The sequence below is a fragment of the Narcine bancroftii genome, chromosome 10 (genome assembly GCF_036971445.1).
Source record: "Narcine bancroftii isolate sNarBan1 chromosome 10, sNarBan1.hap1, whole genome shotgun sequence".
In the NCBI taxonomy this organism is placed as follows: Eukaryota; Metazoa; Chordata; class Chondrichthyes; order Torpediniformes; family Narcinidae; genus Narcine; species Narcine bancroftii.
In genome coordinates, this window is record NC_091478.1 from 68,434,291 (window position 1) to 68,461,100 (window position 26,810).

Here is a 26,810-nt window from a genome sequence, read left to right on the forward strand (position 1 = left end):
TGGAATTACTTGTTCAAAGTATTGCAAAAATTCAGTTTACCGGAGAAGTATATTAATTGGATTAAAGCATTATATAAGGGACCGTTAGCGAAAGTGACAGTAAATGGACATGTATCAAAGCAATTTAACTTAAGCAGGTCAACGCGGCAGGGATGCCCACTATCACCATTATTGTTTGCGCTAGCTATAGAACCACTAGCAGAATCGATAAGAAGAGATAATAATATAAAAGGAATAAAAATAAAAGACAGGGAATATAAAATCAGTCTGTTTGCGGATGATGTGATAGTGTACTTAACAGAACCAGAACTATCAATAAAAGAACTATATAAGAAATTGAAGGAATATGGAGAAGTGTCGGGATACAAGATAAACGTAAATAAAAGTGAAGCAATGCCTATGAATAACACGGATTTCTCAAAATTTAAGGAGGAATCCCCATTCAGATGGCAAACGCAGGCAATAAGATACCTAGGTGTGCAAATAAACAAAAATCTAGGCCAATTATATAAACTCAATTACAATCCACTAATGAAAAAATTACAGGACGATTTAGAGCATTGGAAAGAGCTACCACTAACACTGATAGGAAGGATAAACTGTATTAAAATGAACATTTTTCCAAGGATACTATACTTATTTCAGGCATTGCCAATACAACTGACAGAAAAATTCTTCAAAGAGTTAAAGAAAATAATAAGGAGATTTTTATGGAGAGGGGGGAAACCGAGGATAGCACTAGATAAATTAACAGAATGGTATAAACAAGGAGGCTTACAATTGCCAAACTTCAAAAATTATTATAGAGCCGCACAATTAAGGTACCTATCAGATTTTTATCAAACAAGGGAAAAACCAGACTGGACGAGACTAGAATTAGATAAAATAGGGGAAAAGATACCTGAACACATATTATATAAATGGGACGAAAAATTGGTACAACATAGAACTTCTCCAGTATTACACCATCTCCTCAATATATGGAAGAAGATTCATGTAGAAAGAAATAAATTACCAAATACCAAAACTAATATTGACGCAAAATAAGCTACTCCCTTTTACAATAGACAACCTTGCCTTTAGAAAATGGGAAAAAAAAGGGATTAAAAGAATAGAAAATTGTTTTTCAGGAAGTAGATTCTTATCCTTTGAACAAATGAGAGATAAGTACAATATAACTGGAGATACAGCGCTGGCATATTACCAACTGAGATCCTACTTGAAAGATAAATTAGGAAGCAACTTGAGTTTACCAGAGGGAAGTAACCTTGAATATGTGATTACAGATACAATGTTAATCAAAAGATTTATAAAAAATATGTATATTAAACTGCAAGAAAAGGAAAATGAGGAAACAAATGGTAAAACTAAACAAAAATGGGAACAAGATTTAAATATAAAGATAAAAAAGGAAACATGGGAGAAGTTATGCTCTGGAACGATGAGAAATACAATAAATACGAGGCTGCGTATGATACAATATAATTGGTTACACAGACTATACATTACACCGCAAAAGTTAAATAAATGGGACCCAACAGTATCTGATAGATGTTTTCGATGTAAAAAAGAAAGGGGAACAACAATTCATGCAATCTGGACATGTGAGAGAGTAGAAAAATTTTGGGATGATCTCAATCAGATATTAAATAAAATAACAGAAAACAATATACCAAAGAATCCAGAGATCTTTCTCCTAAGTAACATAAAAAATAAAGAATTTGGAATTGACTTGGAAGATGCACAAAAAAGATTTGTCAAGATAGCCCTAGCCGTAGCAAAAAAATGTATTATGTCAACCTGGAAATTGGAAGATAATTTGAAAATACAACAATGGTATATAGAAATGAATAAATGTATTCCATTAGAAAAAATAACATATAGTTTAAGAAATAATATTGAAATATTCGAACAAGTATGGGAGCCTTACATTAAATACAATAGCGAAAACCTACCGGGAACAAACATTACCTAAGTTGATGGAAGGAGAAGAAAAGAAAAGAATGGACTCAGTAGAATTTCTGGTGTATTTTTGTTGAATGACAACATTGTCTAACTGAATTAATGCAACCTAGATTGTATACCTAAAATGGATGAGAGGGGGGGGTGGGGGGGGTGGCTTGGGAGGAGGGAGGGAGAAAAAGTCACTGTAAATGTGTGGAAAAGAAAAAGTGTATATCATGGCTATTGTGATTTATGGTGTGAAAAATAAAAAAGTTAAAAAAAAAGTACAGAAGAAACTACATTTTCGGAGTGTTGAAGATTTCGGGCCTAAACAGCCTGCTACAACTTCAGGTTTGCTTTCTTTCAAGCCTAAACCACAGAGATTGCCTATGGGAGTTGAAAAAATGACTACTACTCAACAGAGGAAGGACATCGCTGGAATTACCCGTTCTCAGAAGGAAGGTGCGTGTGCCCCCGATGTGGATCCCGATTCTAGCAGGCTTCCGACTTTAACGGAGGAGGCACGCAAGAAGACGACTCCATTGCTTGAAATGCCCCAGGAAATACTCCAATCTGAATATTTTGATCTTCTTTGAGTTTTTGAAACAACAAAGGGCTGTGGGGAGAGAACAGCGTCGGCCCCCTGAGGAAGTCGGGGTGTCGTCGCTGGGAGTCCAGACCCGCAGTAAAACTGTTAAACTGCCTGTTGTAGAGATGCAGCAGGAGCTGCAGTTACCTGGTTCTGCCACTATGCAAGAGAAAGCAGGGCTGAGCTTTTCTGAATTACAATGTAAACAGCTAAGCTTTATCATTCAGCCTATGCTGAATGAAATGTCTCAAAGGCTTAGTTTGGAACTGGACACAGTTAAAATACGTGTGGAAGCATCTTGTGAAGATTTTTTTAAATTTCAGGCTGGTTTTTTGAAATGTCAACAACAAGTAGCTTCTAATACAAAAAAAATGTTGGAGGTGGAAAAATCCGTTAAAGAATTGCGAGAACGTGGGAGGGAGTTAGAGAGGAAAGTAGATTATTTGGAGAATCAAAGTAGAAGGAATAATGTGAAGATTGTTGGTTTGCCAGAAGGTATGGAAGGACAAGATCCTCTTCGGTTTTTTACCGAATGGATTCCACAAATACTGGGGCAGGAATTTTTCTCTGGAGGTCTGGTATTGGAAAGAGCTCATAGAGCCTTAAGAAGAAGACCTATGTCTGGTCAACCACCGAGACCCGTGATAATTCGATGTTTGAATTATTTGGACAGAGAAATGATACTTCGTCTAGCAGTTCAAAACGCGAGACCACGACAAGCTCCATTAATGATTCAGAATAGTAGAGTTTTTTTCTATCCTGATTTGAGTCAAGAGGTTATTCAGCGTCGGCGTCGATTTAATCCAGTTAAAGAAGTTTTGTGGTGTAAAGGTTATAAGTCTACTTTTCGCTATCCGGCAGTGTTGAAGGTGTTTCGTGGAGACTTTCAATCTCGGTTTTTTTGAGAATGAGCGTGAAGCAATGAGTTTTGCTGATTCATTGCCAGATGTAAGAGGACAAAGACGTAGTCCACCATTGTCTCCTAAAGAAAAATCTGGTTGTTCTGGAAATAGAAGAAACAGTAGAAATGGGAAAAATGGGAATGAAAAGAGTCCATTCCCTTGAAATGGGGTGGCCGAGTCTGGAATCTCTTGGATGAATAGAACTTTTTTATTTTTACTTTCTTTTTATGTCATTATGATATCTTGTTATTCTTTGTTTGGCTGGGGAGGGAGAAATTTGCTCTATGTTCTACTAGTCATCAGCCACTGGTGGGTGATCCACACCCAAGTTTTGTTTAGGGATTACTACCTTTTGGTAGTTTTTTTTTTGGGGGGCGGTTTTTCTTTTTCCTTTTATCTTTTTTAAAATTTTCATTTTATTTAGACTTTAATTTCTGGTTTCTTTTTCTCCTATTGGAGGGCCTATTTACGTTGATCTGAGTCTTTATATATTGATATTATTAGTTTTTAGTAATATTAGTGGATATGTCAAAGCTAAGTTTGCTACTTTTAATGTTCGGGGTTTAAACAGTCCGATTAAGTGTAAGCATATTTTTATCAAGTTCGATCCTTGGTAAAACATGTGTTCAGTAGAGATATAATTTTACCTGAAATGATTAAATTTGAGACTTTTCTTATGAGGGTACCAGAGAAGGGTTATATTTTAGTTATGTATCAAATATTACAGGATGGTAGGGATAAAAAAGGATTGGGATAAATCTAAAGGTAAATGGCAAGTCGATATTGGTTTTATTTTTTCTGAGAATGATTGGTCAGATATTTGTTATGATAGTGTAAGTAGACTGATAAATACACATTATGCGATGATTAATTATAATTTTTTTACATCAATTATATTTAACTCCTGAAAAATTGAAAAAATATGGTCTTTAGGAATCAGATGTGTTTTAGATGTGGTAACGCTGTTGGAATTTTTTTTCATGCGGTTTAGGACTAGATAAACTTCAATTTGCTTTTGTGTATTTAGCGCTATCTGTAGCGAAAAAATGTATTGCTAGTACGTGGAAAATACGAATATGATTGATATTAATAGATGGCATAATGAGATGAAATATTGTTTAATAATGGAAACAATTACATATGTTTCGTGGATAACTATAGTTTTTTTATTAATAGGTGGTTGTTATATTCAGAATATTTACATTTTGATTTATATTGACTAGATTTTAATATGTATGCTTTACTTTTCTTTATTTTTTTTTCCTCTTTTCTTTATGGCTCTCCTTAGGAGAGTTGGCTGAGGGGGGGTTCTTTCTTTTTTTATATATATATAAAAAATAACATTTATGCTTTGTTTATTGTTATATGGGGTCTTTCATGGCTTGGTTCAGCATCATGCTGAAGAAGATTGAAAAGAGGGTTGGTGCGAGAACACAGCCTTGCTTCACGCCATTGTTAATGGAGAAGGGTTCAGAGAGCTCATTGCTGTATCTGACCCGACCTTGTTGGTTTTCGTGCAGTTGGATAATCATGTTGAGGAACTTTGGGGGACATCCGACGCGCTCTAGTATTTGCCAAAGCCCTTTCCTGCTCACGGTGTCGAAGGCTTTGGTGAGGTCAACAAAGGTGATGTAGAGTCCTTTGTTTTGTTCTCTGCACTTTTCTTGGAGCTGTCTGAGGGCAAAGACCATGTCAGTAGTTCCTCTGTTTGCACGAAAGCCGCACTGTGATTCTGGGAGAATATTCTCGGCGACACTAGGTATTATTCTATTTAGTAGAATCCTAGCGAAGATTTTGCCTGCAATGGAGAGCAACGTGATTCCCCTGTAGTTTGAGCAGTCTGATTTCTCGCCTTTGTTTTTGTACAGGGTGATGATGGTGGCATCACGAAGATCCTGAGGCAGTTTTCCTTGGTCCCAACAAAGCTTGAAAAACTCATGCAGTTTGGCATGCAGAGTTTTGCCGCCAGCCTTCCAGACCTCTGGGGGGATTCCATCCATACCTGCTGCTTTGCCACTTTTCAGTTGTTCAATTGCCTTATATGTCTCATCCAGGGTGAGGACCTCATCCAGCTCTAGCCTTAGGGGCTGTTGAGGGAGCTGGAGCAGGGCGGAATCTTGGACTGACCCCAACATTGAAGACGCTGTTTACATCCGGTACCGCACGGATGGCAGTCTCTTCAATCTGAGGCGCCTGCAAGCTCACACCAAGACACAAGAGAAACTTGTCCGTGAACTACTCTTTGCAGACGATGCCGCTTTAGTTGCCCATTCAGAGCCAGCTCTTCAGCGCTTGACGTCCTGCTTTGCGGAAACTGCCAAAATGTTTGGCCTGGAAGTCAGCCTGAAGAAAACTGAGGTCCTCCATCAGCCAGCTCCCCACCATGACTACCAGCCCCCCCACATCTCCATCGGGCACACAAAACTCAAAACGGTCAACCAGTTTACCTATCTCGGCTGCACCATTTCATCAGATGCAAGGATCAACAATGAGATAGACAACAGACTCGCCAAGGCAAATAGCGCCTTTGGAAGACTACACAAAAGAGTCTGGAAAAACAACCAACTGAAAAACCTCACAAAGATAAGCGTATACAGAGCTGTTGTCATACCCACACTCCTGTTCGGCTCCGAATCATGGGTCCTCTACCGGCACCACCTACGGCTCCTAGAACGCTTCCACCAGCGTTGTCTCCGCTCCATCCTCAACATCCATTGGAGCGCTTTCATCCCTAACGTCGAAGTACTCGAGATGGCAGAGGTCGACAGCATCGAGTCCACGCTGCTGAAGATCCAGCTGCGCTGGATGGGTCACGTCTCCAGAATGGAGGACCATCGCCTTCCCAAGATCGTGTTATATGGCGAGCTCTCCACTGGCCACCGTGACAGAGGTGCACCAAAGAAAAGGTACAAGGACTGCCTAAAGAAATCTCTTGGTGCCTGCCACATTGACCACCGCCAGTGGGCTGATAACGCCTCAAACCGTGCATCTTGGTGCCTCACAGTTTGGCGGGCAGCAACCTCCTTTGAAGAAGACCGCAGAGCCCACCTCACTGACAAAAGGCAAAGGAGGAAAAACCCAACACCCAACCCCAACCAACCAATTTTCCCCTGCAGCTGCTGCAACCGTGTCTGCCTGTCCCGCATCGGACTTGTCAGCCACAAACGAGCCTGCAGCTGACGTGGACTTTTACCCCCTCCATAAATCTTCGTCCGCGAAGCCAAGCCAAAGAAGAAAGTAATTGTTATATATGTTACTTATTATCTGTATTTTGAACAAATAAATAAAGTTTAAAAAAAACTTTTTTTATTGCAAGTTTGACACATCACACAGCACATGTAATTAACTGACCTTTTTTTTGCTCCTCTTGAGAGGTTAGTTGTGGGTGGGGGGTGTATTCTAAAATTATAAAGTTTTTCAAAAAAAGGCAAAAAGGGATGTGAGAATGACCCAAATTGTGTTCTTCCTTATCCAAATGGAAATCTGATTTTTAAATACAGAATTTATATATTTTACTACGGTAAAGTTTGAAATTGTACTGGCCAACTGCAGTTGCCTGTGGAATTGTGTGCATGACATAAGGAAAAGGAGCCCAAATATTCCATATCCACCCACAAGTGACAATGCTTAATCAAATGAATGTTAGAAGGACAATGCAACATTATCTAAATGTTCTCCGAGCACATCAGTCAGAACATGAACTAAACTAGTAACATTTGGTCAGTTACATTAATTTTCCAACTACATTTTTGGTATCGATTTTAGTATTTAAAAGAGTGCATTTGAATAGGCTTATTTACACATGTCAATGCCAAATATATCTAGGTAGTAGTGGTCAACATACCAGTGTCTTTTCAAAATGATTGTTGTAGCTATGTACCAAATTTATGATACATTTGGAAATTTCATTAAGATAGAAGATTGGTGGAAAGGTATCAAGACATGTGGCATGAAACTGATTGCTGTCCTTCATGGTTAACTGGCCAAAGGATTCAAAATCTCGTTGTTTGATGGCTGTAATCATTTCCATCATTCTGTTTGGAACAATTTCAGCACGATGCTATAAAACAGAAAGTGCACATATAAAGTAGATATTACTGGAAATACTCAGCAATTCAGGTTGTATCTTTGGAAAAAGAAACAGCACTAATGTTTCAAGTTGACGACATTTTATCAGAACAGAAAATGCTCACATCCATTCAGTTACTAATAATTTCCCTTTACTTTTCCTCTCAGACATTCATTCACTTTCATCATCTTCTGACGGAGCCACAGTTGACACATTCAAACTGGGTCAATTGTGGCTCCCTCAGTCAGAAGATTGTGAGAGTCAATCACAAAGTCAAGACTGACACTCAAATTAACAGATGTATACAAAAGGTGGAACCACGATTCCTCCCTGGTAGATGCAAGACATTTCACGACACAACTGAAAAGGAGCAGGGGAAGCAAAAAAATTTGATGCCTTGACCAGTGCTTTGGTATGGGCCCTATGGCCCAAGACAAACCTACTCCACATCAATCAATCAATCCTTCCCTACCTCACGGGCCATATCCCTCCATTTTTCTTACATCCATGCACCTCCCTGAGAATATTTTAAATCTCCCTATTACATCAGCCACCACCACACCTTGACAATGCAGATACTACTCTGTGCAAAAAAAAACTTCTGATATCTCCCCTAAACTTTCCTCTACTCACCTTAAACAGATGTCCTCTGGTGTTACCCAATGCTGCCATAGGTGCTGGATGTCCACCAGATCTATACTTATTATACAATTTATTCTTCATTCAATACACAAAAAAAATTCTTCAGTCATTATTAAACTGGTGACTACAGGAGTTTGCTATGTGCAAAACATTCAGCTCCATCCTGACAACAGTGAACAACCTTCAAAAATATTTAACTTTCTGTAAAGTTCAACTCTAGGCCATGAAAGGAGCCATACAAACAGGACCATTTTCTCATCAGATTCTTAATAAATACAATACCAATTTCAAAATCTTGACATTAATTATTAAATAATTAAACAATTAAAAAGTGCAACCAAGTGACTCAAGTATGAGCACAATGGTTAAATCCATTGCTTAATTTGAAAATAAAAATGATCTCTGATGCTGACAGAGATGCTACCATTTAGTTCACCAATAAAATTTGATTGTGATCTCAAGACTGTTAATGTAATACTGTAATGTGAATTTTACATTGTCATAACCACCATTTATCTGCAGTTTCCATCTCAACTCCATTAAATGTACTACCACTTTAGTTTAAGTGACATCAGAACAGTTTTAACTCCTACCCTTTCCAAATGCCTCCTTGTATTAGACTATACAAGACATAGGAGTAGAAATAGGCTATACAGCCCATCAAGTCTGCCCCACCATTCAATCACAAGCTGATTCATTTTACCCAGTCAGCTCCAATGTCCAGCCTTCTCCCCATAATCTATGATGCCCTTGCTAATCAAGAACCCATCAACCTCTGGCTTAAATACATCCAATGACTTGGCCTCCACAACTGCCTGTGACAAATTCCATACATTCTGGCGAAAGAAATTCCTCCGCCCATCTGTTCTAAGTGGACATCCTTCAATCCAGAACATGTGCCCCTCACGCCCTGAACTCTCCCGCTGTGGGAAACAACCTTTCGACATCTACTCTGACCACGCCTTTCAATAACGAGATCCCTGCTTATTCCCCTAAATTCTACTGAGCACAGAGCCAGAGCCATCAAATGTTCTTCATATGATAATCTTTTATTCCTATCATAGCCTATTCACTGTCATCCATGCAAACCTCCTCTGAACCCTCTCCAGCAGCTGCACAATTTTCTTAAATGAGAAGCCAGGATATTCCGTGAGGTCTCACCAATGCTTTATAAAGTCTCAACATCACATCCCTGCTCTGATATTCTATTCCTCTTGAAATGAATGCCAGCATTGCATTTGCCTTCTTCATAATAAATGATGGGGAAAAAAAGCGAGCAAGAAAGTAAGAACTGGTTGTCAAGGGATCACTGCCTTACCTTTTTCAGTTTTATTTGTTTATCTATTCCAAGGAATTAACAAGGTTTCACGAGGTTTAGGGAAAGCCATTTATAAATTTATACCTACAATAAGTAAATATGGGCACTCATTTTTCAAAATATATTTTTATTTATTAAGTTGTATGTAATCTTCTGAAGAGGTATACAGCTATGAATCTCCGCATGCCATCTTTCCAAACCTAAATGAGAATCCGATTTCTGTGTCATTGCTATGCATTTTCTAGCAACTTATAATGCAGTTTTTACAAATTCTTTTTGATAGAAATTCAGTTTCAATTTTGGTCTTATCCGTGAAATATTACCCAAGATCTACCGGGACCAATGCCTGAAGAGGGCACACAAAATCAGTGAACCGGTGCGGACTCAAAAGGCCAACATGGCCTGTTTCCGCTCCGTAAATGGTTATATGACTGATCCAACATGCAGGTTTACCTTCAGACTATCCTGCACAAGGACTCCTAAGTCCCTCTGCATCTGGGAATTTTCAATTTTCTCCCCCATTTAGAAAATAGTCTGCCCATTTATTTTTTCTACCAAGCTTAGCAATGCTAGGGCTTTTCTCTTTGGAGCAAAGGAGGAGGAGAGTTGACTTAAGGTTATGATAGGCATAGAGAAGGTAAACAGCCAGCAAATTTTTCCCAGGGTGGAGCAGCAACCAGAGGACATCTGTACAAAGTGAAGGGAGAAAAGATTTGAAGAGAGCTAGGGTTAGGATTTTGAGAGCTCTGGGTGCCTGGAGTGTATTGCCAGGGGTGGTGGAGGAGGCTGGAACAATAGGGGTATTTAAGAGATTCTTAGATAGGCACATAGATGAACAAAAGAAGGTCATAAGGTAGGGAGGATTTGGGTTTTTTTTTGGGTAGGTGTACAAGTCAGCCCAACATTGTGCTGTTTTGTTCAGCTTCAAAGTACTTGACTGTCCACTTTTTGACATTGTATTTCATTTGCCACTGCTCTGCCTATTCTCCTAATTTGTCCGTCCTTCTGCAGCTTCCATGTTCTCTCAACATTACCTGCTCTTCCACCTACCTTCTTATCGCTCGCAAATTTGCCACAGCCATCCAGTCCATAATCTAAATCACTGATGATCAATGAACCAAAGACTTTGACTTTTTGCGCTCTATTTTTATAGTAATGTTGTAAGGTGGTTACAATATGAATGTTTACACAATGAAGCTGCTGTAAAACAATGAATTTCATGACTTGTTCATGACAATAAATTCTGAATCTGATGATACATTTAAAAAAAGCAGCCCCAACAATGACCCCTGTGGAACACCACTAGCAAATGGTAGCCAACCAGAATATGAACTCTGTATTCTGAATCTCTGCTTTTGCCAATCATCCAATGCTCTACCCACACTGGTATGTTTCCTGTTGTAACTTGGGCTCTGATCTTGTTAAGTAGCCTTATGTGCGGTGCCTTGTGAAAATCCACTGCATCTCTTATCTAGCCTGCTTGTCACTTCTTTAAATAATTCCAATAGGTTTGTCAAGCAAGATTTCCCCTCAAGGAAACCATGCTGACTTTGGCCTATGTTGTCATGTGCCTCCAAGTACTCCAAAACTCTTCCCTGATTTTCAACTCCAACATCTTCCCAACCACTGATGTAAGGCTAACGGTCTATAGTTTCCTTTCCGCTGCCTCCCTTTCTTCTTGAATAGTGGTATTTGTGATTTTACAGTCCTCCAGGACCATGCCAGAATCTAATGATACCAGAAAGATCACTTCCAAATGCATCCACAATCTCTACAGCTATTTCTTTCAGAAGCAGGGGTGCAATCCATCTGCTCTGGGAGACTTATTGTGAATTCAGCTTTGTGAGCACTTCCTCCCTTGAAATAGTAATTGCATTCACTTCTCTCCCCTAATATCTTTTGACATTTGGCACACAATGCAAAATACTTAGTTCCTCTGCCATCTCCTTGTCTCCCATTATTTTTCCAGTATAATTTTCTAGTCATCCCATAATTTATTCTCACCTCTGTTACATACTTGAAGCTTTTTGTATCCTCTTTGATATTGTTTACTAGCCTATTTCCACACTTCTTTCCATCTTTTCCCTCCTTACGTTTTTTTTAGTTTCATTCTGCAAATTTTAAAAAACTTTCAATCTATCTTCTCATTAATTTTTGCTTCCTTCTCTGCCCTCTTTTGCTTTTATGTTGGCTTTGACTTCCCTTGTCAGCCAATTGTGACATTTTTCCCAATCGAATATTTCATCTTTTTTGGTATTTATCCTGCACCTTCCTCATTTATCGCAGAAACTCCATCCATTGCTGCCCTGCCACCCTCCCTTCTAGTGCCTGCTTCCAATCTACTTTGGCCAGTTCCTGTTTCATGCCACTTTACTCCCTTTACTCCACTGAAATACTGACACATCCGTCTTTAGTTATTGAATCTCAAATTAAACTTAATTGTATTGTGATCAATGGCCCCTAATGGTTGGTTCCTTTACCTCAGGTTTTCTAAACATCTCTGGTACATTACTCAACACTCAATCCAGTACAGCTGATCACCTAGTGAGCTCATCGAAAAGCTCTTGAGATCCAGTCCCAACCTGGTTTTCCCCAATCGACTTGCATGATAAAATCCCCCATGCCCTTCAGACACATCTTTTCAATTTGCTCTTATAATTTATTGTCCACATCCTGACTACTGCTTGGAGGTCTGTATATAACTAGCAAGTGTCCTTTTACTCTTGCCATTTCTTCTCAACCCACAATGATTCTATATCTTCTGATCCCACATCACCTCTTTCTAATGATTTAATGATGTTCCTTCTCTGCTTATCTGCCTTTCCTTTTGATACACCGTGTATCGTTGGATGTTCAGCTGCTAATAACATCCATCCTTCAGTCACAACTCCGTGATGGCCACAACATCATATCTGCCAATCTGTAGTTGCACTACCAGGTCATCCACTTTATTTCTGCTGCTGCATGCATTTAAATATAAAACCTTTAGCCCTGTATTGGCTACTTTTTTTTTTTAAACTCTGTTCCTGTTGCATTGCAACTCATCCCTATGGCTGCAATGTTGCCCTATCTGCCTGTCCTACACAAATTCCCTACCAACTGTCTCTACTTGTGTGCCAACCACCTCTTCCTCTTCACTTTGGTTCCCACCACCCCCCAAGAATCTAGTTTAAACCCACCCTCCCCGCCTCCAACAACATTACCAAACCTTCCTGCCTGGAGATTGGTTCCCCTCCAGTTCAAGGTGCTATCTGTCCCACTTGTACAGGTCATCCCTTCCCCAGAAAAGGTTCCAATGATCCAAGAACTTCAAACCCTGCCCCATCTCCTTAGCCACTCTGCACTATCTCCTTGTTCTGATCTTCCCTAGCTCATGGCACTATGGGCAATCCAGCCATTACCACCTTGGAGGTCCTGCTCTTCAGCAACTTTACCAACTCCCTACACTTCCTTTGTAGGACCTCAAACCCACTCCTGTCTGTCATTGGTACCAAAATTTGCCATGACCTCTGGCTTTTCACCCTTCCCATTAAAAAAATTCTGCAACCACTTAGAGATATCTTGGACCCAAGCACCTGGGAAGCAACATGCTGTCTTGAAGTCTCTTTTGCAGCCATAGAATCTCCTGTCTGTTCCCCTTATTATGCAACTTAAATCCAAGTTGCATAATTTATTTTATACCAAAGGATGAAGATAAAGTAAACAAAATGGTATTAGGATAGGATCACTGCTTGTATGGAGAACTGACTCAAATATGGTATTAATCCTCTATGCAACCTAATTTTGGTTCAACAGAGATTAAGAGAACTTCACACCTTCAGTAGAGGGCTTGTTTTGACACTTGCTTGCATCCCAGCAGTACTACTGATTGGCTTCTGTTCTGCATTAACCTGAAAATAAAATAGCTGTTATATTGGTGTAATTTTGTAGGTTTTTACATTGTACTTGTGTATATTCAAGAACAAACTCCCTTACTCTCTCGGTGGTAATAACATAGTATAAATTAATAAGTGCAAAAATTCTGATAGGTTTATGCACCAAATAAATAACTGATATCACAGAAACATCAGAAATTTGAAACAGGGAGGTGGCTGTTTCACTCATTACTGTGCCAGTCAAAAATAAAATACCCAACCTAATCCACTTTTTAAAGATCAAAGTCCATGTAAACACCAGACAATAGATCCCAAGCTGGTTCAATTTATTTCACATTCATTTTATGGACAGTGATATGACAAAGCCATCATTTATTGAGCACCTTAATGGACTTTGAGAAGGTTCTTTTGGCTATCTTCTTGAACCATTCTACTTGTGGGTGAAAGTTTTCATACAATTTGAGTGGTTTGCCAAGCCACTTCAAATAAAAGTTGTAGATAGGCCAAAGGATCATGGAGAGATCCCGGTGTTCTTATAAGATTTTATTTTTCCATTATTATAAATACACACAGTAGCTACTTTTATTCCTTAGTTATACAATTTTAAATTTCCTAGCTGGTTTGATGGGATACAAATTTAAAGATAGCTTGTTTCTTCATCATTCATTTAGTCACAATTACTCTTCTTCTGCACTCCAAATAGTTTAGAGATATCTTGAATACTATAAAAAACTAGGTTAAATAATAATTCACTGCTATAAAAAAATAAGCTATATATAACAATTATTTCTAGGTTAGCTTATGGTAGGATTACATAGGTAACATCGTGATTCATCAAGATTAGTAGCACTAAACGAACATCGCACACTGCAGAAAGTTTTCAAAATTCAGCTCTAATAAAACCAATGGAAATTTTGCAGGCAGTACATTGTGGTTTTCATCTTATTTTTTATTTTAATGATACAGCCCATGAAATCTGTGCTGCCCAATTATACATAATTAACCCAAAAATCCCTGTGTTTTTGGGAAACTAGAGCTCCTGGAGAATCCCCATCAGGTCATAGGGAGAATGTACAAATTCCTTACAGACAGCACTAGATTGAAGCCCAGGTTGCTAGAACTGTAATAGCATTGCACTAACCTCTACACTAGCCGTGCTGCCCAAGGCTAATGTGCCACTGTACACCAACTGTGCATTATCTCTTCAAACGATGCATATGGTACTTCCAGCTGGGTTTGGTTTTCTCAGCAATCATTTGTTGCTTTACTTTGTTTCCTTCCATCTTTACCTTGGCCTCTAGAATGGCCCTTCTCCCAGTATGAACATCTTGGCGATATAATGTTCATAGTAGTTGGCTTATTGGGTGCAAACTAATCATTCTTGAATCATTTAAAAATATTGATGATAAAATTTATCTATTTGCCGGTCTGACATGTAGGGACAGCGTGATCAACATAATTGATGGAAGGTATTGGCTGGTGCAATATAATTATACTGCACCATCAGTTATACCTTACACCACAAAAATTACAAATTGAAATCAGAAGTATCAGACCAATGTTTTTGATATGGTCAAGAAATATTCTTGCATTCAATCTGGTCATGCCCTAAAATGAGGCCTTTCTGGAAAGATTTGGCTAATCTCCTGGAAAGAAATTACTGGAATTCGATACCGTCAGGCACCTGAATTTAGAAGATGCAAGACCTAAAATGAGAGTGTCGCAATATCGATTAAAATTCATTAATCTCACTTTAGTAAGATATGCACAGAAATTATTTGGAAATCTGATTCCCAACTCGGTTTAGCCGGCTGTAAGATAGAAATGCATCATTGTGTTCCCCTGGAGAAGATCACCTATAACCTCAGAAACAGGTAGGATGTATTTTTAAGAAAATGAAACTCATACCCAAGGTACATCAGGGAAAATCTTTAATGATCCCCCCACCCCCCCGCCCCCTCCTGTCTCTTCCTTCCAGTGCTCGCAGCACCGAGAACCCTAATCAAGTCAGGTTATTTGTCCCTCGATGGGCATGGAGTTTATCTTAGGTAAAGCAAATCTTTACTTTTTCCTTATTCTTTCTTACTTTTTCTTCTTGTTTCTTGGGGGACTGGGAAGGTTTCTCTTATTTTGTTCTTCTTTCTATCATCTTTTTCTCCTTTTGGTTCAACACGGACATTAAATTTGCATTTTTGTGGCATTATTGTAATTTTTCTTTCTTTCTAATAATTGAATCACATGTAGACTTTTTTTCTCACTTTAATATCGACGTGCGATCGATATTTGTACGATTTGGTTAATATTGACATTATTTTTCTTTTTGATTATTCTTCATTTTGACTGCACGTTGATTGGAAATTCTCAAAAAATAAAAAAAATTGACATTATGTTATTCCTGAAAAGAATGTTACTATAGATCATATTGTTTATATCACGCATCACTTGAGGGTTATTTTACTAATGCAGAGATATATAGAATCAGCCTCCTCCTCTCCCCTATCCTTGCTTAAAGGTAAAGGTTCCATTATTGTCATGTAATGCATTTGGAGTGTAACATACATGAAATTCTTTAACATATACTACATAATCAATCCTACTTTTTTTTTGCAGAGATTATTAACAATTTTAAAAATTCTTTCTTATGCCACATATTTGCACATTATATCAGGGTGGAAATTCCATCATTCTTTATTACAACTTTTTAACTACATTCATCACCAATGTACACACCAACTAATTCCTGCATGTTAGAAAAGTATTTAGTCTTCAATGAAACTCACTCCCACATTGTTACATGAAAACATTACAGCTACATCAGGATGCTGTATCTTTTACTTCTCTGATTGTTTCCTCCTTTCTGTCTGCCACCAAAGCACACACCACTTTTTATATAGCCAATTCTCTAGAGTTGTACTATTCAGCATTTTAGCTGTTAATTTATTTCAGAGCCTACTTTTAAATTTTTAACATAGTAGCTGAGATTTCAAACTTAAAAATATTCTTATTTATGATTGAATAGATCCAGCCAATCTTACAAAAAAAAAATACAAAGAATACATTTAGACAGCTGTTAAAATTTTAGCACCCACACATTTAGAATAAAAGAGGTATGCCCTCAATTTTTTTTAAATTTTAAAACTTAGCTTCTGCACTCACCACAAATACAAGAATTCGAAGCTCAGGCCAATGAGTTTCTGGTTCAATCTGCTGAGCAATGCTATCACTTCCATCTTCCTTCACTCCCATAATCCATTGAACAAACCCTCCATACATGCTTCTACATGCACTGCCTGAGCCCTGGCGAGCAATCTCTGATAGCTCTCCTTCTAAACCATACAACTTGGCAAGTGCATAAACTGCAATTAAAGAAAAGGAACATCAGTTAATGGAATACTTCAAAATATACCAGCAATTGGTTTAATTTTAATTTAGACATATGGCACAGTAACATGCCCTTCTGGTCCATGAGCCCATGCCACCCAAAAATTCCAATAAACCTACATCCCCATACATTTTGAAAGTGGAAAGAAACCCACACAAACACTGGGAAAATGTACAAACTCCTTACAGGAAGCACTGGATTTGAACCCTGGTGGCACTGTAATAGCATTGCACTAATCACTACACTAACCACGCCACCAGCAATTTCTACGTGACATTAAAAGCAACATACAGACGATTATCTTCATAATATTTTTAATTTAAAATTGTTAAGGCTGATTTATAGAAAACCTTGGACCTCCACACGATAGAAGTTCTGTAATACCTCTTCCAATTTACTCACCCAGACAGGCATAACCAGCTGCTGAGGACGCCAGACCTGCTGCTGTGGGGAAGTTATTTACAGAGTAAATGTGAACTTTATGGTTGAGAATCAATGTGTTGGAATTTTCATCACCGCTGTTTCTTCTTTTTCTTGCTAGACGACGGACTGAAAATAAAAAGAAATCAGTGGTAGGAAAAGAAATCAATGCTCATGAGCATTTTAAAATCCAAATAGTTATGCAAGAACTGCTCATATTTTAATCCTTTCATGACCACAACAAAAATTTGCTTCATCTGAAATAGTTCTATGTCCAAACATGAAAAATAATTTGTAGTAAAAATGTATGTTCTGTAAATTATGAAATAAAAATGCTGGAAAAACTCAGCAGAATCATTGGATTATATTTTAGATGCAAAGAAACAGAGGCGGGTATATAACTGGGAATATCCTTGACAGACCTCAACACAAAAACTAATCGACAGAAGTGATACTATCCACTACGAAAAGGTGAAGGGTCGTTAATTACAGCTGTTCTGTCCAAAAGAGAATAGATGAAATAGTTTTAAAAAATTGTTGTAACCATGAGATATAAACACTGAAAAAATGAAGTGAATGAGATTGCAGAAAATAATCAGACAACATATAACCAGTCCTGTCCTCAGAAAACCCTTCCCAATGATCACCAGCATCCTGCTCAGATATCATTAGCTTATCACTGGCTGTCCCAGAGGTCCCAGCACACTTGATCATTGCTACAAGGCCGGCCTACCGTTCTTTCCCAAAAACGCATTCTGGCAAGTCGATCACCTGGCAGAGCTCCTTCTGCCTGAATGCAGAGCCTAAAAAGTGAAGCTGCAGAGATCAGGATAGCCAGGTGGTGGTCTTGGGAGGCTGAAGAACAGTTACAGAATTGTTCGGTATTGAAAAATTCAGCTGAGGATCTGAAATGATTACACCAAAGGTGTAACAGACTTTATCAACACAGCTGTGGACGAGTGTGTCCCCACCAAATCATTCAGGGCTTTCCCTAACCAGAAACCCTGGATGAACAATGAAATCCAAAACTGCTGAGAGCCAGATCACAGGTAGCATATTCAAGTCCAGAGATCCAGATCACTGCAGAAGGAGCAGGAATGACCTACAAAATGGCATCTCCTGGGCAAAGTGGAGATTCCGGACTAGAATGAAAACAATGAAGGAAACCTGACAGTTGTGGCAGGGCCCAAAGCACATTAAGCAGCTACAGAACTAAATCAAGTGCAATAGGAGACAGAAAAGCTTCACTCTCAGATGATCTCAATGCCTTCTATACCAGATTTGACCACCAGAACAAGAAAAAACCCACTGCGTACCGCCACGTCCTGACGATTGCTGTGGCCAGTATCCATAGATAACATGTGGGATGCCTTCAACATTTCATTCCGGCAGGACATGGTACCCACCTGTTTCAAACAGGCCTCAATCATACCTGTGCCTAAAATGAATATGGTAAGCTACCTAAGACTAGAGACCAGCAGCACTCACATCCATCATGAAGTATTTTGAGCAGTTTCTGTCTGAGCAGTTACACAGATCCGTTCCAATCTGTCTCCTGCCATGCAAAAGGGCTACTGCAAATACCATCTCACTGATTCTACACAAAGCCACGGAAAATCTTGAAAGCAGTTCAGCATTTAACACCATCATCCCCTCAAAACTAACCAGCAAACTCCAAGAACAAAGTCTCAATATCCCAGTGTAAACAGATTCTGGATTTCCTCACATCCACATACTGTAACAATCAGTGCAGATTAGCAAGAACAGCTCCTCCATTATCTTCATCGGCACCACAGGGCTGCATACTTTGCCCCCTACTCAATTCACTTCATACTTATGAATGAGTGGCTCAGTACAACACCACCAACGACAAATTCACTGATGATACCACAGTAGTGGGCTGTATAAAAAGGAGCGAAGAGTCAGCATGCAGGAGAGAGAGATTTAAAACCTAGCTGAATGGTGTACTAACAACCTCACACTCAATGTCACCAATTCAAGGAGCTGATTGTAGACTTTAGGAAGGGAAATCCAGAGGTGTACAATCCAGTGATCATTGGGGGAGTCAGAAGTGGAAAGTATGAGCAAATTTAAATTCTTGGGAGGCATCATCTTGAAAGACCTTTCCTGGACCCAACATACTAATCTCATCATGAAAAAAGTTTGTCAGTGATTCACTTCCTCAGGAGTTTGCAGAAGTTCTGTATGACATTGGAAACCTTGGCAAACCTCTACAAATGGGAGATGGAAAGTGTGCCTGGTTTGGGGGCACCAAATATCTCTGAGCAGAAAGCCCTGCAAAAGATCATGGACATAGCCCAGTACCTCACAAGCAAAACTCTCCCCACTATTGAGAAAATCTGCATGGAACATTGCCATAGGAGAGCAGCAGCAATCCTTAAGGATCCACATCACCCTGGACATGTTCTGTTCTCGTTGGTGCCATCAGGAAAGAGATACACGTACCACAAGACTTGTATCATGAGGTTCATGAACAGTTGCTACCCCTTCACCAACAGACTGGTAAATGACAGACTCAGAGACTCATTTAAAGGACTCTTATTTTGTATATTATTTATTACTGAATATTTTTTTCTGTATCGCAGTTTGCTTACATTACTTTCTTTGTTAACTGTATATGTATTTTGAAAAGGAAAATGTATGCATCTTGATCAATATGGTTTATAGTGTGAAAAATAAAAATTTTTTTAAAAGTAGCTACCGATTAGTAGAAATCCTGCTTGGCCCTCAGGAAAAAGAATCTCAGGGTTGTACTCTGACAATTTGAACTTTGAGAAAGAAAAACCAGTGTTAACATTACAGGTGATTGATGTCCAAACTGGCTGGCTCTGATACATACTAGCGAGGCAATTCACTTTTTAGTCCCAAGGGCTACAACATATCTAACTGGAATACGAAGTGCCATTTTTTGCACTTATATAATGCTTTATTTGAATAGTGCAATACACAAAGGAGTCAGAGTGGCAGTGGAAAGCAGATTATCCTTGCACATTAAAGGAGACATTCTGCAAAATAGTCAAGCAATTTGAAAAATTCTGAATCACTGATTCTCTTCTGTTCACGATACAGACTGTAGCTGCATACTTACAAGGTCAAATGTAAATTACAAAATAACTTTATACATCACAAAAGATGTACTTTTGAATGGATTCTTGACTGTTTCATGGTTGAAACAAGAGTATAATTAAACAGAGAACTTCTGGGTGGAACTTTTCTCATACTCTTTCCAGAAGAAGTGAGGAGCAACAGCAGGAAATAGATGAGATGCCATCAAGGGTTCTGTTCCCAACAGGGGAGAACCCTTAGCCACTGAAGAACTAAGACCTCTCCGAGGCAACAATTCTAATCATAGGAACAAAAAAAATGGCAGGAACAGGGAGAATGAAATCCCATCCTCACAGGAGGGAACAAATAGTTAAGATAGTAATCGATTGTCCTAGAATTAATGTTTATGCCTAGCCTAGTCTTTCAAGCAACCCAAGAGAAACAGAAAGAGAAGGAACACTCAGAGAGAAGGAGCTCTCCAGTAGTTCTGGAATTCCATATTTCCCACAAAAAGACAAGTTTCCATAGCCACAGCTTTGATCTGAAGAAAGGAGGTGGAGTTAAAGTTGCTCATATGAAGACAGATTAATGAAGATGTTGTGGAGAGGAAATGTTTAGGCCTCTTCTCAACAAAAAATTAGTCTAAATTACCAAGAGTTTCCAGCATTTTCTGTTTTTATAGTGGAACTTGCCTTCAATGCAAATGGATTCCTCCTTGATTCATGAGACCAAAGGTTTTTGCAGTAGTTCATTTGCAATCTGAGCAACACCAAGGCAGTTGAAGAAAGACTTTCTTATCTTTAAACTCCTTTTTTCAGTAAAGACCATTATTCTTGAAATCACCTTCTGATTCTACCTTGATCACTAAACATTCGTTCATCCATAACTCCCGAAAGAATGTTCTTGATAATTGTTAACAACACTGAGCTTGTTCAAATTACTATGGAGAATATGATGCATTGTGGATGGAAGAATCAACACTTAATGCAGGCCAGGTACCAATAAAACATATTCCAGTGTTACAGGCCATTTAGATCGATTCCTACCTTCTCGTAAACAAATCTGCAGCCTTGGGTTTTTTATGTTTTCTTCTTTTCCATTTATCCAAATTCTGTCCTGCTTGAAATACTGACTTGCAGTAACTGATGTTGTACTTTTCAACTGAAATGACAAATATCAGAAAAGGTGAATGAAATCAGTGGAAGATTTTAATTGGATTACATAATCAATCACACAGATGTTTACAGGAAATGTACTGCTTTCTGTAATATTGAACTCCATTCAATAACTTGTTCAAGTATTTTTCATAATTAGTTTAACTTACTAATCTTTCACACATCTAAAGGTCTTACTGTTGCCACTATTTCATTAAAAGGTAAAGAAATAACAAATTTAGACAGTCCTTGCAAAACCTTGCAACATTCCAAGCTGCATTTCTCCCAATTATTATAAACATTGGTGTGAAAACCAGAAATAAACCTGATAAAGTGTTCTCATTTCATAACTTAGTATTAGTTACAAGATAAATCACAAAAAAATCCCCTGATGATGATAGGGAAGGATATAGTCCTAACGTGAGCAAATGGGTTTGATATTAACGGGGCAAAATCATTGATGCAAGGTATTGAAACCATCTTCTATTTTGAATGATATCAAAATTTAAACATGTTTCAGTCTGACAGGCTGAACACCCTACAGATAAATTCCTAACATAGCTGACCGGACTGTATGGTCAATAAGAGTTCACTGCAAAAATAGGCTGGAATTTGGAATATAACAATTACTACTAAAAGGTTAAAGACTACATAATACAGAAAGCAAGACTGGGTTTCAGTATTTTTTAGAAAACATTCTGCACAGGGAATAGTACAGAAGACGGTACTGGAAACTATAGGCCTGGTAGGATCGACAACAAGGGAAGAAATTGATACATTGTCTGCCTCAAAACCTCATTTTTGTGCAATATACTATGAATTTAAATTGAAAAAAAATGAATTTAAATAGATTTAAACCATCAAACCCACCAAACATAAAATGTTTCCTAAATATCATATTGGCACTACTTCCCATTCATTAGATTCTACCTATTTATTAAATTAAATTATTCTGAAGATTTCTTCCCTTTCTTTGCTGCACCGTGTCTTATGTGCAGACACATAAATGCACACACACCCGAGGGTGCTATTGAATGATTACTGAAAGACACTAGTTGTTCTCCATCTCAGTCAGGAGGCAAAGTAATAGTATCATTCCATGGTCAATTTACACAGAACCAGAGAATTGTCAGGCTGCCTTCACACTGAGGTAGTTTCATTAGATTCATTTTACCAGTGATCACTAACAAAGATAAAATAGAAATCAAATATAGACAACATATATGGGGTTGAGTTTGGCCAGGTCAAAATTTCATCAAAGCCTACCTGATTTTGATGCAATGTTACACTCAGTGAGGAATTAATTGGCAAGATCAAGTCTGCATTTCGTTTTCCCCCTATATGCAAGAAAGAAAGGTTTTAAGGTTCTCATGTTATCATAATTTTTTTCCTCCAATATGGCCAACTATTTGCATCTCATCATTTAATAGTCTTCTGCATAACTATTTGCAGATGCATGGCTTATTGTTCTATAATCCCATATAGTAACTGGTTTGGGGAGGAGAGAGAGCACAAGCCCTATTCAGAAAATGGTTGAAAATCCAGTGAGTTAAAGCCATGGCCACTATTTTAGGCAGCTTTCAAATTAGTTTAAACATTCAAAAACAATTACAATCAAACTATTAAAACATTTTAAAAGCTAAAAATGTGCAATTTAAAATAAAAAATGATAACTCTTACTTTAATCCCTCACAGGTGTTCATCACTGAGGTGCTCCCTGCAAGTGATGTGTAAGCAGACCTCCCAAGTTAAGCACTGGGGAATTGAACCAGCAATGCAGTGTACTCCAAAAAGAGCAGAGAAACAGCTCCTTCATGTCCCACTGGCATTCTATTCATGAACTATTGAAAATACTTAGAGTGAATCCAACCTCCACCACCACCCACCGCCCCGCCCCCGCCCTTCACATTTCCCAATTCACGCATGATCTCACACCCTTGATCTCACTAACTCCATTTACCACCATCCCTTATTCACTAACTGGAATCACCAATTAGCTCTCGACGTCCCTCCAGAAGTACTTTTGAGGTATCCAAGTTGTCTGCCATGTCCAAACTGTCCTGATTGTGGCTTGAACCTAATAACCAAATCTGGGAAACCTGATCTTTTGCCTTTTCAGATCTTTTTTTGATCTCTATTCCCCATCTCAAATCTGCACCATTACATCCTCCCTCCTTTATTCTTAGGTTCCTTTATTTTTTAACCCCTCTAACTGGTGCTAATTGCAGCTTCCACTCAAGTTCCTCTTTCCTTCCAAATTGATTTGGTCTTCAAGCATCACTTTGTATACATTAATTGTTTGTACCTATATTCCCTCAGTTACACTATCACAAGACTTTTCACTTTCAATAGATAATTAAAAACATATTTGACAAATTATCTGCTTACTTTCAGCTAAATATTCCTTACATCCCTTTCAATGTCACTCTCCCTCATTTGGAAAGGTTTGCTGCATTACTGAGCATATCCAACGGTTCCTCAAACTCTTATCCACCCAGTTGTTGCATTCTGCCTCACCACCTTTATCAGTACATTGATGTCTTTGACCTTCAAAATGTTTGCTGTTACCATTGCCCAGACATGGACACACTTTGCTTCTCAGGTATAAGTTTTCAGGGACAACTTGGTGCAGAGATAAAGACATTCAGTGGCTATCCAAGTCAAGTTTATTGTCATTTGACGAAACAGCGTTCTCCAGTCCTCAGTGCAAAAGATGCAGACACATAACCAGACATAACACACATACAAACAATACATATGCAGGACATATTTCAGCTATACAAATAAATATTGTTTCATGAATATGAGCAGTTCCTTTGGTCATTCAGCATTTTCACTGCCCAAGGGAAGAAACTGTTCCTCAGCCTGATGGTGCTGGCTCTGATACTCCTGTATATCTCTTTCCCAATGAGAGCAGCTTTATCTTTGCTATATAAAGTACACTGTTTAACCAGCTGAGATTCTCCAGCATGGCACTTCATCCAGTGTTTGCAGACTTCTGTATTTTGTTACCTTGAAGCCAACTGAACATCAAAGACATTGCAAACTACACAGCTCAAAGCTCATTTTCCTTTTAGGGCAAGATTGCCACCAAAAGCAAATAGAAAAAAAAACACCTGAAGATGATCTTCACCAGTAGTACACTTTCAAAATGAAATGTCTACAATCAGTTACACTATCACAAGAATTCACAAAGATCCTCTCTGTACAGGAGTTGGGACATTGCCTAGTGTCACCAGCAACAAGCCTCTCTGTACAGGAACTGGGATAACATGTGACAACAGTACAAGATATTGATGAATTGGAGTATTATGGAACATTCTCATCACCCAGCTACAAGATACTATTACATTGGGAAAAATACAGAAAAGATTTATGAATATTGTTATAGATAGAGAATTTGGGTTAAAAAGGGTTTAAGTTAAAATGTGATGATTAGTCATAAAAGGGGGCTAACCACTAGAGTTTAGCTGGAAAATGTTACAACAGACTTGCAACAGATTTAACTACAGAGAGACATGCAGGAGCCAAAGATTAATAAAGAGTGAAAAACAGAATTTGGTGTGAGCAGAGGTCATGAATGATCGTGGTGTGCGTGACTAACAGTAATCAGGATGATTCTGCAAAAACTAACCAATTAAAGCAGTGTAGTGGAGATGCCGAAGGACAAGCAAATTGTATAAAAAACAATGCACTGTATGTATCGGGGCTTGACTTGGCAAGAAGCCGGTTGAGTCCAACTCTGCAGACTTGTGAATAAAGCTTGTCGTGTCACCGATCTTAAAGAGACTCATTTGTGAGAATTTGTGTTTCTGACAAATATGCTACTGGGACTGGCAAGCTTGAATTAAACAGGAAGACTAGTTAGGCTGGGAGTTTTCTCCTTGGAGGTAGAGGGGAGACCTTATAGAGACTTCATTATCTGACTGTACCAATGCTTCAATTCAACGATCAACAAATTTGATAGTCCTCCAATAGCCCATAGTTGATGGTTCTTCACACCAGAGGCATAGAGCATGGAAAATGGCACTTCAACGCAACTGGTCTTCGCTGGTCAAATTGCCAAGCTGATGAGTTAGTCTGTATTTAGCCCATATCCCTCCAAAACATTCCTATCTGTGCACTTGTCTAAGTTTTTCTTTTAAATGCAGTTAACCAAAGTTGTCATTTTAACACAACAATGCATTACTAAAATTGTTGTTATCTGCTCTAGATAAAAGAAGAAAGTTTCAAAGATGAGCAAGTTGCCTTACTGTTTCATAAATGCTTTCATTTCTTACATTTGATAAATTCACTTTGTTTCAGTCAATGGAAGAGAACATCCACAACGGTTCTGACACTGGTCATAGTACTCATCTCAAACACTCAGCGTCAGACACTCCACGATTTGTACATAGTATTGACAGATTTTTAGAGCACACAAAGTGGCCATTCGGTTCGCGGAAGCTGGCACTTGTAACCGTGCCATTTGAGCCCTTTGAAAGAACAGGCACTCCGGTGAGCAAGAACCCCGTTCTTCAATTCGGCATCAATACTCACAATATTTTACCACAGCGATATTCACTGGGGCGGTGCAGGTCACCCGCAACGCGTTCCTGTCCTCGGCCATCACACGATCCGGCCGCCTTCCCAGCTGGAAGGAGCCGGCGGGGTTGCCAATCACGCCATTCCCTGCGGCTTTCCGAGGATTGGTGGACGGTTCAAGCCATGTCAAGTGACCACCAATAGGCCACAACGACGCATCTACGTCATGATCTCAACCAATCAGGATCATAGAACGATCACCACGCGGTGTTAGCGCCTATGGCGACCAATGGGGGATCGGCGGAGAGAACGCGGCCGAGTGTCACGTTAAGGTGGCGCCAAGGCGCTTGCAGTCGACTGGTAGCGTTGATTTTCGAATGGTTAATAATGTCGAAAAGAACGTTTGGATCCTCCCCCCAGGCCGTACACTGGCTATTGTCAGTCACTCGCTCGGCTTGAGCTGTTTTCGGAATGCGTCAGCCGCGCAGCAAAGACCGCGCGGTATGATTGGGCGCAGGCTGATGGCGTCATCTCACGATGGTATGAGAGTGTTGTGGAGCACGTGATGGTTGACAGCTGTCCGGCAATAGGGTGTTCGCGCAATGTTGGGATGGAAGAGCGCCCAATTTCACAGAACGTACCGTGGACGTTGAGCGACGCATTGAAGGCAAGAGGGGTAAATGTGGGACAGACTGCCCTCTTGTCTCTTGGGCCATATTCTCATCAAGACTGCCACAACTAGGGTGGCCATTCCAAAAGGAGGTCAGGGACTGTCGGACTCTTGCTTTACCTTACTCTTAATTTAGTCTATGTGTAGTCTGAATCCAGCGTGTTCTTTGAATGAAGTGATAGGAGAAGGTATTCGGTTCAACAGTCAATTTATTACACAGCACAAGAATAAAACTTAACAGAGCTCTGGGTCAGT

General features: G+C 39.0%; 1 protein-coding gene across 2 annotated transcripts in view; it reads right to left on the reverse strand.

The window, feature by feature from the left end:
* The window catches only part of mvda (mevalonate (diphospho) decarboxylase a), a 44,819-nt gene extending 18,518 nt beyond the window's left edge, over positions 1–26,301 (reverse strand). Inside the window, exons 1-7 of one of the 2 annotated variants that reach the window (XM_069901235.1) lie at positions 25,901–26,301; positions 22,628–22,698; positions 21,254–21,368; positions 17,124–17,270; positions 16,496–16,695; positions 13,280–13,354; positions 7,280–7,495 (exon numbers count right to left, since the gene is read on the reverse strand). In XM_069901235.1, the coding sequence (XP_069757336.1) occupies positions 7,280–7,495; positions 13,280–13,354; positions 16,496–16,695; positions 17,124–17,270; positions 21,254–21,368; positions 22,628–22,698; positions 25,901–25,970 (894 nt within the window). In that variant the 5' untranslated portion in view covers positions 25,971–26,301. The remainder of the gene's footprint in view (positions 1–7,279; positions 7,496–13,279; positions 13,355–16,495; positions 16,696–17,123; positions 17,271–21,253; positions 21,369–22,627; positions 22,699–25,900) is intronic. The other variant, XM_069901234.1, reaches the window with a different exon arrangement.
* Positions 26,302–26,810: the final 509 nt, after the last annotated feature.